The sequence below is a fragment of the Nanorana parkeri genome, unplaced genomic scaffold, assembly GCF_000935625.1.
Source record: "Nanorana parkeri isolate BGI_ZX_2015 unplaced genomic scaffold, ASM93562v1 scaffold100, whole genome shotgun sequence".
In the NCBI taxonomy this organism is placed as follows: domain Eukaryota; kingdom Metazoa; phylum Chordata; class Amphibia; order Anura; family Dicroglossidae; genus Nanorana; species Nanorana parkeri.
This window is the reverse complement of record NW_017306368.1, coordinates 1,497,317-1,512,760: the sequence shown is the minus strand read 5'-3', so window position 1 is coordinate 1,512,760 and position 15,444 is coordinate 1,497,317. Positions and strand designations below refer to the sequence as shown.

The 15,444-nt window shown below is 42.1% G+C and overlaps 1 protein-coding gene across 5 annotated transcripts in view; it reads left to right on the top strand.

Annotated features, from left to right (window-relative positions):
* The first annotated feature begins 218 nt into the window (after nucleotides 1-218).
* FAM98A (family with sequence similarity 98 member A) overlaps nucleotides 219-15,444 on the top strand; it is a 54,768-nt gene continuing 39,542 nt past the window's right edge. For all 5 annotated transcript variants that reach the window (XM_018552902.1, XM_018552904.1, XM_018552905.1 and 2 more), the window contains exons 1-3: nucleotides 219-350; nucleotides 6,518-6,666; nucleotides 7,852-7,986. In XM_018552902.1, the coding sequence (XP_018408404.1) occupies nucleotides 301-350; nucleotides 6,518-6,666; nucleotides 7,852-7,986 (334 nt within the window). In that variant the 5' untranslated portion in view covers nucleotides 219-300. The remainder of the gene's footprint in view (nucleotides 351-6,517; nucleotides 6,667-7,851; nucleotides 7,987-15,444) is intronic.

Genomic DNA, 15,444 nt, shown 5'->3' with positions numbered 1-15,444 from the left:
AACATTGAGCAGGCGGTGCTGAGGACACACCAATGACTGGAAGAGGACAGGAAAGTGAGAAAGCGGGGTCCTCGCACTGCCAGCCCGGCAGCCGTTCTTCGCTGTCAGTCGCGCTGGGAGGTGAGGCAGCTGGGTGACAGAGGCGGCTCCTCATTGATTTTTGGCGTCCACCAGTGCAGCCCTCCCGGGTGGCATCTGAGCTCCTCTCATCCGCTTCATTCAGCACCTCGCTCCGGGAAACCAGGGAGCCGCTGGTCGGCCGTGTAGTCTTCGCGTAGCAGTACAGACAACGCTCACAGCATGGAGAGTGACATGGAGAATGACATCCTGGAGGCCCTGGAAGACCTAGGGTATGGCTGTGGGATGTGTTCGGATGACTGCCTGGCAGTTATAGACAACACATTCGTCATATTGTAAATCACAGACATAATTCTAGTGTATACTAATAGTAGATGTATAGCTTGTTTTTACAACACAACTCCAGGCGGATATAAAAGGCACACACTGATGCAGCTCTGTAATCATTAATATAGGGGTAGGCAACCATTGCATGCCGGCTTTGGTGAAATTACACATCCCATCATGCCTCCAGGAGTCAGATTTTCCTTCTTGCATTGCCTTATGGGACTTGTAGTTTCACAACAGCTGGATTGCCATTACATTAATACATCATTAAGGGTCCATTCACACCAGCCAGGGCGCGTTACGGTGCACAAAGCATGTGTCTGCTTGTATGTGTTGTACATATGTATCTTGTGCTTTCTTTTTAAACTTTATTAAACCGGACAGTACATTTAAAGCCTATTCTCAGGAGAAAAATCTGCCTGTGTATTGGGATTGCCCCTGAATTGCAAGGGTTAACTGCTTGTATGTCTTGATGTCATAGTTACATACTATTTGGGGCTGAATAAAGACATACGTCCATCAAGTCCAACCCATATAGGTCCACGCATCATCTCATTCTTAGGAATACTTGTACCCCTGAATATTACGGTCCCTCAGGAAATCGTCCAAAAGTTTCTTGAACAATTCCACACTCTTAGCTGAAATCACTGCCGATGGCAGTGAGTTCCAGACCCTAACCGCTCTTACTGTAAAGAACCCTCTTCGCCCATTGTGCTGGAATTTTTTCTCCACCAACTTTAGGTGGTGGCCTCTAGTCTTTGTAATGGAGTTAATCTTAAAGAGTTTGTTGCCAATGTTGCTGTCACCATTGAACATCTTGTAACAATCATATCCCCCCTTAATCTCCTTACTTCCAGCGTGAACATGTTTAAGTTCAGTAGCCTCGTCTCATAGCTCTGATCCTCCATTCCCCTAATTAGTTTGGTTGCCCTCCGCTGGACTCTCTCCAGTTCAAGGAGATCCCTTCTTAGTACCGGCGACCAAAACTGGACCGCGTACTCTAGATGAGGTCGAACCAATGATCTATAAAGTGGCACAATTATAGACTTGTCCCTGCAATACATCCCCTTCTTAATACATGACAAGACCCTGCTAGCTTTGTTTACCGCAGCCTGGCACTGCAAGCTACTATTCAGTTTGTGGTCTACAATGACCCCCAAATCTTTTTCTATTTCTGACTTCCCTAGCGGCATACCCATGATTGTATAGCCTATTTGTTTATTTTTTATTTCCAAAGTGCATTACTTTGCATTTATCGACATTAAACCTCATCTGCCATATATTAGCCCACTACCCTATTTTATCCAGGTCCTCCTGTAATATTATACTGTCACAATCCATTTCTAATAGCCTCCTTATTTTTGTATCATCTGCAAACACAGAAACATGGCAATTCACTCCCTCCCCGATATCATTAATAAATAGGTTAAACAATATGGGACCCAGCACAGAACCCTGAGGCACACCGCTTATTACACTGGCCCAGTCTGAAAAGGTGCCATTTACAGATACCCTCTGGACCCGTTCCCGTAGCCAGTTCTCTATCCACGTACACACCACCTCCTCTATGCCCATAGCCCTCAGCTTGTGAAGTAAGCGCTTGTGTGGTGCCGTATCAAATGCCTTTGAGAAATTCAGATATACCACATCTACCGGCTTCCCTCCATCCATATCTCTACTTACCCCCTCATAAAAGGTTAACAAGTTAGTCAGGCAGGAACAATCTTTCCTGAACCCATGCTGATTGTCATTAACTATGCCCTTATCCTTAACAAAGTTTACCAAATAGGCCTTAATCATACCTTCTAACAGTTTACAAACTACCGATGTTAGACTGACCGGCCTATAGTTCCCAGGTTGTCATCTAGCCCCTTTTTGAATATTGGAACTACCGTAGCCCTCCGCCAATCACATGGTTCTCTACCAGTCCCTAAGGATTCCTTAAAAATGTCAGTGGGCCTTTTACCGTCAGAGTGGTGCGAACAAGAGACTGTGGTTGCTGGTCTTTGAGCCAGGGGGGAGCCAGCTTTGGGTCACGGGAGGAGGTTAGTATATGTCCTCCCGTGACCCTTAAGAGAACTATGGGGGAAAACGCTTACCCCATAGTTCTCTTTTTTTAAACTCTCCAACGTATTTCAATAATTAATCTAAATCAAACAGATATATATTGCCCAGCAAAGTATTTCTTTATATGTTTGCCAAAATACTTAGCCCTCGTTCACACCTGAACGTTTTGTAGCGCGTTCTACGATCGACGAACGCTCTACAAAACGCTCACAAATATAAATCCCATTGTATTCAATGGTCTGGTTCCCACCTTGGCGTATTTCCGCCCGTCCCTAACGCGCTACAAAACGCCCCACGCCTGAAAAGGTATATGTACTACTTTGGGCCGTTTTTGTTGCGCGTTTTCATTGGGATACAGCCAAGTAGCCCTCGGAAAAGCGCGTGTGTCGCACTATTTTTTTTACCGCGAATCGCGGTAAAAAAAACGTGCGACAGACGCGCATATGCAATACGCCTAGGTGTGAACCCAGCCTTACAGTGATGATGTTTCTGAACAACTGGCTCATACTTTGCTTTCCTGAACTTCCTGTACAGTACGGGATCACAAGGGGCAGCACAATCTCCAGCAGAAGTCCATCTGGTAGCTTGGAGAAGAAAGGGGAGAGGAGTGGGGAGCACAGAGGAGGGGAGCGGATTGTCTTGCTGTTCCTGTGTGTTTGTGGAAAAACACACAGGTTACTAGCACAACCAAGAGTGGTTCCATACGACCCCACAAGGGTAAAGAGCCACCCTGAAACAGGATAGCAGGGCCAGTGCTCGGTTGGATCAGCTGGTTCTGCAGGCAACTAACACTTTTATACGTCAAGGAGCAGTGATTTAATCAGCATTTGATATAGCTTAAAGGGTTATTCAACCCTAGCGGTTTTTTACATACATCTACTGCTAGCAAGCAGTAGATATATGCAAAAACATCTTGCACCTTACCATCGTGTCTTGAATTGTATTGTAATTATGTCTTCCCTATATTGTTAAGCGCTGCGCAAACTGTTGGCGCTATATAAATCCTGTATAATAATTTTTAAAAAAACAACAACTTTTCAAACATGTTAAAACTTACCTGTGCCTTTGTCACATCTGAAGAGTCTCGGACGACCGCAAAGTATCTTGGTTCGGGCGCATGCGCAGTTCAGATCTTTGGCAGGGAGATGAGAGACACAAAGTAAGTCTATAGAGCAGCGTACACCCGCACTGACTCCGTGGGACAGGAAGTGCCAGCTAGCACAGAGGAGTCGGCGCTGGATCAGAGACCTGCACCAGCAAAGGAGGGACAGCTGAAAACTACAGGAAAGAAGATGATTGGATCAAGAGGCATAATTTAAGGTAAGTCCTGACACTAACATTGAGGGGGGGGGGACACATATCCTTTAATGTCACTTTAAACACCTGTTAACCCTAATATCATTGTAACACTTGCAGTCCGGGGGTAGCTCCACTGCAGGGTTTTTTTGGCACTCCTGAGTTTAGCTTTTTTAAATGTAGAAGAAGTTCTATGGGAGTTATAGGCCCTTAGGGCACGTTTACACCATAGCGTTGCAGCAAACACAGTATCCATGCATTTAGCACACGCTGTTGCTCAGTGCACCTAGCATGTAGTACTGTGTGTTGCATTGCCATTCATTTGAATTGGTTTCTCCATAGTCCCTGTGTGTTGTAAAGTAGCCACCACTTCACTCCTGTGATAGACTACAATCTCATGTTTAGTTTACTCATTTGTATTGAGATTGTAGTCTATCACAGAAGTGAGCTTGGAGTGGTGGCTACTTTACAACACACACAGGGACCATGGGGAACAAAAGTAGCCACCCTCCAGAAGGAAGTACAGTGTCAGCATGAGTACAGAGATGATTTGAGGATCTACAGCCGAATGATACATAAGCAGGATGCATTCGTGTTAATAGTTAAGGTACTTGAATGCAGTTACCTTTTTTTGGGGTGGGATGTAACCTCTGTCTTTGGGGAAATGCAGCAGGTTCACTTTAATGCTGGTTACCACAGTTGCTATATTTGGATTGTCCTGCTGCTCTGGTCACCCAGGGGAAAAAAGTGATGTACTTGGGATTTCTGGGTATGGGGTAGTATGTGACTCCCTTTTTATGCACATGGCAGTGCTACGGTTTGGTTGCCCAGGGATGAAAAGAGTCTTTAGCTGTGGATAAGCTACACTTTATGCAAATGGATACATTTTAAAGCTTTGTCACCTCCCTATGACTTGACAATGAAGGAGAAACCAACATATGAGGTCATTGCTGTGTTCACTCTGCTCTTTCCTTCTGTCAGCGGTTTCGTTGTCAGCGCATGTGTATGCAATAGAGCCTGTCTTGCTCCTAATTCAGTGGGGCTTTTTAGGAGTCTAATATTAAGTCAAATTGAGGTACCTAATCCAGTTGCATTTTAAAATGTATTTTATAGTTTTACTAATCGATTAAAAGATAATAATAGTTGTCAATAATTCTCATTATCGATTAGTTGGTCTGGGTCCCCTAGTTCTCTCATCTTTGCTGGCAGCCGGAGTTTCATCGGCTCTGTGTCCCCTCCAATCCCCGTTGTTCCCAGTGGGGATTGGATGAGACAAAGACCCCTGCAGCTGGTGCCCAGTGGTGAAGAAAGCTCCACCAACCACCAATCCTCGCTGCTCTCCCTCGCCTGCATTGGCAAAGGAAGAGCAGTGGGGATAAGAGGGGACACAGAGCCGATTTTCCTGCTGGTGCCCAGTGGGGAGGAGAGAGCTGTGACATGGTCAAGTCAGGATAAGGACGGTGTGGGGAGGAAAGCTGCGGGACAATCGTTCCCTGTAATATCCGAACATCGCAGTGATTAGTACTGATTGCTATGATCTTTGTAAATACCTGAGGACATAGTATTCAGATACTGTGTCCCCAATTAGGAATGAGCAGGAAGTACTCAACATCACTTCCTGTTCATTCATTATTTTGGACATAGTAATCGCCTTGATTTTTGAATGAACATGAAGCCTCTGTACTGAGAGCTTCCTGTTCATTGAGTTCTGGCTGCATTGTCTTTTATTTTAAAAGGGAAATATCAGGGGTTTGTTTAGTCCCCTAATATTTCCCCAAAGTACCTAACAGTAAAGTAAAAAAAAAATAAAAAAATAATTCAACAATTTTACAATTAGTAAAAAATAAATGATATATAAAAAAAGTGTGGAAAAGTAATTTTTGGTTTCGGTGACATATTCTGGTGCGGGAGGTGCTGATCACTTGAGTGGCACCCCCAAACGCGTCTTCTGCCCACCGTGCAATTGCCCGCACGAGAAGGTGTGGTACGGCAATGCTGTGCATTCCAGTACGGCGCAATCGCAAACAATTGTGCATACAGTTTTATACTGAAGTGAACTTTGTAACATTCCATTTGTGTATTTTATTTTAAATTAAGGATGATATTTCTTTTTTTTGTTTGATAAATCGAAAAAATAATTGGCCAATTAATCGGTTATGAAAATAATCGTTTGTTGCAGCCCTAGAATATATAACTTCATTAACTGGCAAAGGAAATCTCACCGCTCCAATTACTTAGCCACCATTAGGACTCCCCAGGTGCTGGTCTAATAAGTGCATCTCCATCTTAGAATGAAGCAGTATACGAACAGACCGCACTGTCCAGAGAATTCCAATACTGCAGACTTTATTGAAATTCAGAGCAAATCCAGTATATCAGTGAATAAAAGTGCATAAAGCAACAAATGCCAGCACTGCACACCCCCAACCAACTACAACCTCTCACATGTTTCACCCGAAGGCTTATTCATAGACCTTATTCAATAAGCCTACGGGTGAAACGTGTGAGAGGTTGTAGTTGGTTGGGGGTGTGCAGTGCTGGCATTTGTTGCTTTATACACTTTTATTTCACTGATATACTGGATTTTCTGTGAATTTCAATAAAGTCCGCAGTATTGGAATTCTCTGGATAGTGCGTTTTGTTCGTATACTGCTTCATTAACTGGCAAGTCAATATTTCTTTGTTCTATATGGCTCTGTTGTTTGTTACAAATTTCGACCATGCCAATTGGCCTATTTTATTCTCTTAGGTACAAAGGATCGCTGATGGATGATGGTGCCTTGATCCAAGCTGCTGCTCAGGGAGCCCTATCTCCCGAATATACCAAGCTCTGTGCATGGCTGGTTGCTGAGCTGAAATTGTTCTGCAAACTAGAAGAAAGTGTAGAAGCCACTAATAGTAAGTAGTTAGAGTGGACCTTTACACTCAAAAATCAAATTCTACCAATGCATCCCTCTATGTATCATGATTATAAATAACATAGACATGTCAGGTGTAAAATGCTGTGATTTTGGAATGATTTTGCAAATTACTTCAGTTTGCCAACGCAATGCACACTGGAATTGCCTTGTCATCAGCAGAGCATTGCAGGGAAATCTTATCTGGAATTGCACGAGATCTCAGGGAAAGGCATTTTCCTCCCATGAGATGATGTGCCTGGTCACATGTGCCAGAAATCAAGAAAGTAAAAGGAGAGCTAGTAATCTGCTCTTAGTAAACATGGCCACTGTCAGAAGACAGAAGTATGCAAAGAATAGAAAGGCGGGAATTCTCTACAAGTATGTTTGTAGATTGCCATTACTAAACATTTCTAAGGTGTGTTTGTTGTTGTTTTGGTATGGGTAAAGGTCTGCTTTAAAGTGACACAACTAGAGCTGCCTTAGCTGGTTTAATGTTGTAAATTACAAATGTATTTATGTAGCACCAACAATTTTACGCAGCACTTTACATAGAGCACATAAAAAATATTATTTGAAAAACATTTTATGTTAATATTATAAACCAGTAATGTGCAGTTTTTCTTGCTAACACGGACCATGTGCTGTTTGGTGGCTTCTACAGCATATTGTGTATATATAAAAAAAAAAAAAGAATAAAACCCTAATAACCCTAAGGTCACTTTGGCGTTTTGCATGTTTCTCGCAGAAATAAAATACAAGAACTATAGTATTGTTCTATCTGTTCTGACAAGTAAGTGCAGAAAAATACCTGTTGATCCTGCCAGAAATCTTGTAAACTAACACATTTCTGTGTTCTTTTTTTAAGCTAACACAGTTTTTGTGCTTCCCACCCCCCTCTTGGAGAAGGGGAGTAGTTCTGTAGTCCTATGCTAGGGTGACAACATTGCTCCTACCTAAATACAGTATGATGAGTAAACATCAACCTAGGACAAGTAGTGCCACTGGCAGGATCACCAGGTGAAATTAACGGGAAACTAACCTACAAAAAAGACACCCTATTGCTGACACCACTTTGAAGGACTGGTCAGCTCCAATATATTACATTTATCGTCATGGGCTTAGACTTAGATTGTTATACTATTTTATTGAAATAAACATTTCAATTACTGTGTTTGTACTGTAGGCCCCGCAGAGGCAGAAGGGTTCCAACTAGAAATGAGTGGTCTTTTGACCGAGATTAACTGCCCATATTCATCTTTGACATCTGGAGATGTTACTAAACGGCTTCTTGACAAGAGGAACTGCCTGCTTTTGCTAAGTAAGTGACATAATTGTTCATATATTAGCACATGTGTTAATTTATTTTTGCATAATCCTGCTGATTTTTGTTTTTGTTTCTATTTTAACTACTTACTGTCTGGAGCAATCTATTTTTGCGCACACATGATCAAATCTAAATTGTTGGCTAAAAAACAGCTTCAAACCCCCCAACAATGATATATTTTCTGAAAGCAGAGACCCAGTAGAATTAAAAAAAAAATGCTAGTTGCAATTTTTTATGTCACAGTATTTGCGCAAATGTTTATAAAACCAGTATTTTTAGGATAAAATACACTACAATTATTTTAGTGCACAGAAACAGAATATAATCACCAATTCTTTGGTAAAATATAAAAGATGGGGTCATGTCGGGTAAATAGATATCAGACATGTTAAGCTTTAAAATTGCGTGTGCCTGCGAAATACCCCAAATTTCCCATAGGCGACATATTAAAGGCTTTTACCACTCATCAGTTTAGCGTTAGATTGGATTGATGGCCCTAGAATTGTTGCTCTCATGCCGACGTTTGCAGGGATATGTAACGCATATTGTCGTTTTCACACGTAAGTGCATCTGACACGTGTTTGTGTTTTGCATGTGGAGGTTTTTAAAAGCTTTTTTTTGCGGTTTTTGTTTTGAATCTTTATTTTTTTACAGTTAACTTTATTGCTATCACATAGGGTGCTAACAAGTCCCCTATGTTATGGCAAAGAGGATGTGACAGGTCTTCTTGATGGAGACATCAGGAGTCTATTAGACCTTTTAATTTCACCTAGGACCCCAAAGAAGCTGATGAAGCAGCTGGAGAAATGACAGCCTGAAACCGGAGTGATGTAATACACATCACTTCTGGGTCCAGTGATTGGAGGGGAGATCAGCAGCTGGAAGTGTGCTCAGCTCCCTCCGATTGAAGTGGACAGACCTGGCGTGCCGGTCCCGGGCCCACATTGGGGACACTTCCCTGCACCGTAGAAATGATTGGGCGGCTGTAAGCCAGCCTAGAATAATCCCTCCTACTAGCTGCATGCCTGTTATTTGCTTGTGTCCTTGGAGGTTGGACATCTTTCTTTTCGGCGCTATTTTTCTTCAATCAAGATGCTTTTCTTTATGGTTGCTAGAGCTTGTCTTTTCGATTGCAGCTATCCAGTGCCACCTTTACTCAGCATGGCTTTTGGAGTGCCACATCACATCTACTGGACTGGAAGTGACCATGGGCACTGGGTTCAGTATGAGATGCTTTCCAGATACCACAAACAGCCACAGAATATTAATAATATTCTTATGCAGCTGTAGTTGCAACTTATTTAAAGTGGCATTGAACCCTCAGATTTTTTAACATAAACCAATACTGTAATGTGTGCCTTACTGTAATCCAGGGTTGTTTCCCTTCTCTTTGCTGCTCTTCCTTTTAAATCCTCATGTCTTCTCATGCTGGCGAGAACATCCCTTTGCAGCTGAGTGCCTCTTCCTGTAGTGCTGGTTCAGGTTGTGAACCTGCACACAGACACCATGTATCCATTCCAGAGACAAGGCAGTCTGCTGCAAAACAGAAGTTCTGCCCAGCATGAGAAGAGATACAGATTTAAAAGGAAGAACAGCGAAGAGAAGGGAAACTACCATGAATTACAGTAAGGCGCACATTACAGTGTTGTTTTATGTTAAAAAATCTGAGGGTTTAATGTCACTTTAAGGTTTATGTCCTCACCATTATAGTATTTGACTTAACTCAGACAATAAGTTAAATATATTGGAAACCATATTCAAATGAAAAGAGAGACCACAGTTCCTTCCACATCACAGTTCCACTGCTTTGGTTTGTTGCAGGTGCTGGACAGATAGCCGTCCATACTCCACAGCCGCACACTGCCAGTCTTCACCTAATTCATCTTTATTTGTAAAATCCAGTCAGCTCCAAGCTTGTGATCCCCACCTGCTATTCGCTTACTTGTAGCGCATATCACCCACCATCTCTTACGGCAGTTGTCAGGTATAGATGGAGAGATGCATGCCAGCTTAGTTGGGACCCAGTACCATGTAATGAGCAATTTATAGCAGGAGCAATTTATATTCAGGAGGCAAGTGACACGACTTGTAATTCAGCTTTCTGGGAGTGCAACAGTAAGACTTATCTCTGACTCCTATTCTCTGATAGAGTGAAAATACTCTAGTTGCCCAATACTTTTAGTTGCCCATGCAGGGCCAGTTATTATGAAAGGCAGATAGGCCCTTATAGATGGGTTAGCCTACAATTAGGAATTTGAAGGGGGTGACATGGAGTCGTTTTTTTAGTTGAGTGCTTATCCATTGTAGGATAGCACTCTACTGACAGGTAGCAGCTGTCAGTTGAAAATAAATTTACTACATTTTCCTGTCTCTGGCCCGTGAAAAAAAGTATTTACCCAAGAGGCGCCATGGGGAAATCTCTAAACTAGGGCCTGCAGAGATGATGGGGGGCATAGTAACCTTTAATCTGTCCAAACATTTAAGCATATCGTATGTCGGAGGGGATGTTCCATCTGGGAATGACCCTGGCATCCTTTGGTACCCAAGGTGCATGTGCTGGGTTGCAGTTAGCCATGATTTTTTTTTTTCTCACACCCATTACTTATGTTTTACATGAAAATTCCTGTGGAATTTTCTCGCTGGTACAACCGCTTTGTAGTAGAACAATACAGTGAGGGGAATTTATCAAAACTGGAGCAGATTTGCACTGCAACCAATCAGCTTATCTGTCTCCTTTTCAAATCTGACCTGAGCAAACTGAGGAGATATGCTGATTGGTTGCCATGGGCAACTGCTCCAGATTGTGTCTGCTCCAGTTTTGATAAATTCCCCCCAGTGTGTTCTAAAGGCCTAGCCCCCTTGTCAAAATGTTATAAGATCGTCTGGGCTGTTTCTAATGCCAAATATGAGACAGTGGTGTGCTTAGTGGGAAAATGTTTTAGACAGAGAGCTGGGTAGTGTTTGCAAGAGAAATAGGTAGTACATTGATTTAAAATTTTTTAGTTCTACCCAGCCATGTGAGAGATTTCTTCTTGATCGTACATCCAAGGACATGGGGAGTTAATTCTGTAACCAATAAGTTTTGCTGGTGATTGTACACTGGCAGATCAAAGCTGTTAAAACAGCCCTGTAGAAACCCTTCTACTCCCAGCCTGCCTCAGCTTTTTGCTGTACTTAGGTGATAGACACCTTCTTTGTGCCCTTAGAGAGATCTATTTTCTCCGTAGAAGAACTTAGTCAGACTTGATGCGGGGCCGCCCAATAATGTTCTCAAGACTCTAGATACTGGGTTTGGACACTTATCTTGGCATGCAGTTGTTACAGGGTACTATACAGGTTCAGGGACATTTGTCTGTTTTATTGGAGCCCTTTACCTGAAGACCACCTTTGGGCTCTGGGGCTACACAGCCTGACATTTCTGGGGCAGAAGTGCTTGCGACAGATGCCAGTCCATCTGGCTGGGGTGGAGTACAGGGAACTTCTTGGTTCAATGGATCTTGTCGGCAGAGGAATCTAGACCCCCCCCTTACTGGGTCACCCGATCAGGATTCAGTCATACAACACCTTGGCCATACCTTACATCAACCATCAAACTTCCTCTCTTGTCAACACATGGAGAATGGTTTCAATACTTTTGTTGCAGGTGGGGAGGCTGGCCATGGACTTCCTGGCGCCCAGGTTTAATGACAAACTGGATAAGTTTGTTGGTAGGATCAGGGATCCCTGGGTTTTAGCAGTGGATGCCTTGGTGATGCCATAGGATCAGTTCAGCCTGACCTATCCCAGGGAGTACTACATAGGATAAATCTGATCTTTCCTCTAGGCTGTCCTAGACCAGTGGTCAAATTTTGGTCAGCCATATGGGAGAGCCAGAGGCCCTAGGTATTTATTTTTAAGTCCCTGTTAGCCATTCTAAGTCACCTGACCTAAGTTAAAGAGGCCAGGAAGTGTATTATGGGTAGGCGTTCGTTTGCTGTGTCTGCGAAAGGGTTGGGTTCTCTGCAAAAGCCATGCTCAACCTAAAGCCCATCCCTACTGATTATCCATTGGTGAATTTATAAGCTAAATATCCCATATTTTGCAGTGGTTTCTGTATTTATTGCAGAGGAAATGGTTGCTGCTGCTGTAAGCACTTACCTTTTTTGATGCCTCTTGCTGCAAACATCTTCCTTCCACCCGTATCCGACAGTGCCTCCAACACTGGTGCCGGTCTCGGATCCACCACAGACTCCTAGGGGGTGATTTACTAACCTAAACGCACGCACTAGGTGCATGTGATTTTTACACAGCAAAACGCATTTATCAACCAAAAAGTCTCTAAAAGCATATTTCCACTAATGCCATATATGGAAAAATAATGCACATGATGCATATATAATGCTGCTTCACAGTTTAGACAAAAATGGTTAGCTCATGCATTTACATTCCTGCATTCATCAACGCAAGTAACACAACATAGAGCTAATTTACACAAGATCACCTTGCAATTCATGCAGGGCTTTGCACAACACACCTGCTGGGTGTGTACACACTACAAAGGTGTTTAGATTCCACCCATAGATCATGCTGGGAGGGAACACACTACAGAGGTGTATACATGTTCGTGGTGTGTTTATAAGGTTAGTAAATCAACCCCCTAGTGTCCCACTCTGTCTGTCCAGCGTGCGCGCTCACGGCCGCGTCCGTTCACTGTCATTGTGTTTCCTCCCCCTCCGCTCAACTGCGCCCGCGCACATCGTCCTTCACAGCCGTTCGTGAGCCGGGAGTTCTTCAGCCGGGAGCGAGCGGTGCTGCAACCGGAAGTAGTTGGGTATTTGCCTATTTTTTTTTTTTTCAATTATAGCAAAATACTTTAAATGAATGCAGCTTGAATTTGAATGGAAAACAAGCCCAAATAACACTTTTTTATATTTAAAGCAGATATACGTTGCTTTATTGTACGTTGTACGGGTTTTATTTCCCTTTATAGATCTTTCCTTTGGGCTTAAAGTGACACTAAACTCAGGAGTTAAATCTCAAAAATGCTTTAAAGTACCCGGACTATTAACAAAACTGCCACTTATTTTTGCATTACTTGGCTGTAGATCCTTAAATCTTCTCTGAATTGGTGCTGACACTGTACTTCCTTCTGGAGGGTGGCTACTTTGTTCCCCATGGTCCCTGTGTGTGTTGTAAAGTAGCCACTGATCCAAGCTTGCTCCCATGCTGGGCTTTAATTTCATTGCAAATGAATAAACTAAACATGAGATTGTAGTCCATCACGGGAGTGAGCTTGGAGCAACCATTCAGAGAGGATTTGAGATCTACAGTCGTGTGATATACAAATAAGATGCATCTTTATTAATAGTTAAGGTACTTAAATGCAGTTTTAAGATTTAACTCCTGAGTTTAGTGTCACTTTAATGCCAATACATGACTTCTGGCTGTGCAACAGTAAGCGGTGCACATCCACTTTCTGTCCTTTACCATGTTGTTTATCCCTCCCTCTGTAGTCACTACAGAGACTACAGTGGTGCCTTAACAACATTCACAATGCTGATAGTAAGTAGGAATAAATGGATACAATTTGCATAGAATCCTACCCTTTAATACGTACTAACCAGCTCCTGCTAGTTGTAGACTGTGGGCTATGATAACAAACTACTCCTCTCTCACAGCCCACAGAACCGCCCTTATACTTCACGAGTCCCAAAGAATCATGGGACATGTAGTTTCAGGAAATTACGTGCGCAGCACTCTGAACTCTGGAGAGAAATGGTGACGTCACAGGTACTTCTAAACCTTCTATACAGTTCAAAATTAAAATTGTGGGTGTGGTGGTAGTAGTCAGAAATGCCATACTCTGAGGAAGTAAGTTGATCCTGGAATTGAGCTTCAAATTCTGTCACTAAAAGAAAGTAAAATTCCAGAACTCTAGGCTTAGATGGGTTTCCACCTGTACAATGTTTTTGAATATTTTATGTCAACCTATCTAACTATTTAAAAAAAAAAAAGAAGGCTTTCAGCTAAACTTGCTCTCTCCTTGTTTTATATATTGATGGGACCCAAAACCAGGAAAAGATGACAAAGTTGTATGGAATACACTAGCTTACAGTATAAATAGCATTCTAGACTCTTTAATCCACATAGCCTTTTGCAACAAAGAAACAAACTTGAGATAATTAAAGAAAGTGAATGATTTAATCTACCTCATGTATTTAAGGAAAATGCATGGGTTTTATCTGTTGACACAAAGCTCTTGACAATATACCATAGGAATATTCATATTACTTTCTGTTCCTGCATATAAAACTAATGTAAAATAAATGTATTCTGGACTCGCCTTTAAACAAAATTTACATGCAAATGAAATGCTCCTAACGTTGGCTCACCCTCTAAATATATATACCTAATTTAATAAAAACATTGATTTTTTGATTTTTTTTATTATTAATTTTAGTCTTGACTATCAATGTGGGCAATTCTCTTGCATAAAACATTACCTTAAGTGTTTCTGTGGTAAATCTCAAATTGGCAAGATCCTCTTAAAGTGGACCTCTTCCCCGTTCACTAAAAATCACATCAGCATGCAACTATGTACGGTGATTTGAAATCATCTTACGCCCATTAGTTTATTTTCTTTTACTTACAGTTACAGTTTTTCCACTTCCTGGTGTTCTTGGGCATTAATGTTGCAGCTTGTGCCCAAGCGTTGCAACCTGGCAATCACAGTGCATTGCTGGGAAATCTTGTCTGTAATCTCAGGAGATCTCAGGGAAAGGCATTTTCCTCCCCCGAGATGATGTGCATGGACACGTGCTAGTCACAAGTGCCAGAGTTCCAGGAAGTAAAGGGAGCTATAGTAATCTGCTCTTGGTAAAAATGGCTGTGAGAAGAATGGGGAGGCAAAGAAAAAAAAAGGTATGCAAAGAATAAAAATGCCTGCAATTATCTATAAGTATGTGTTTGTAGATTGTCATTACTAAACATTTCTAAAGGTCTCTTTGTTGTAATTTCAAAGTGAAGGGTAAAGTTCCTTTTTACAAAGTTAAAGTAACACTGTTCTGCTACATGTTTATATAGTGAGAATTATCATCCCCTTTTTAAAGAAGTCTCACTAAAAATTTAAAACTTGTATTTTATTCGCCAGGGGACCAGATGCATATTGATAAATCGTGTGCACTGCGCTTCTGCTCATAAACGTGCATAAACTTCCAAACATTGTGTACATTTTCATAAACATACATTTTCAAACATAATAATAATCAATGACCAAATGCATATAGCATTTGATCCCGTTCGGATCGGTGGCCCTATTGCGGAAGATTGTACCTCTTTATGTTAATGTTGGGTGTAGCTCCACCCCAGTCTGAAGCCCAAGATATGAGCCTGTGGGTGTGTTACAGCAATCAATAAGCATTGCCCCCCCCCCCCCTTAGCTGATTTTTCACTTTTATGTAAATAAATGTGGGC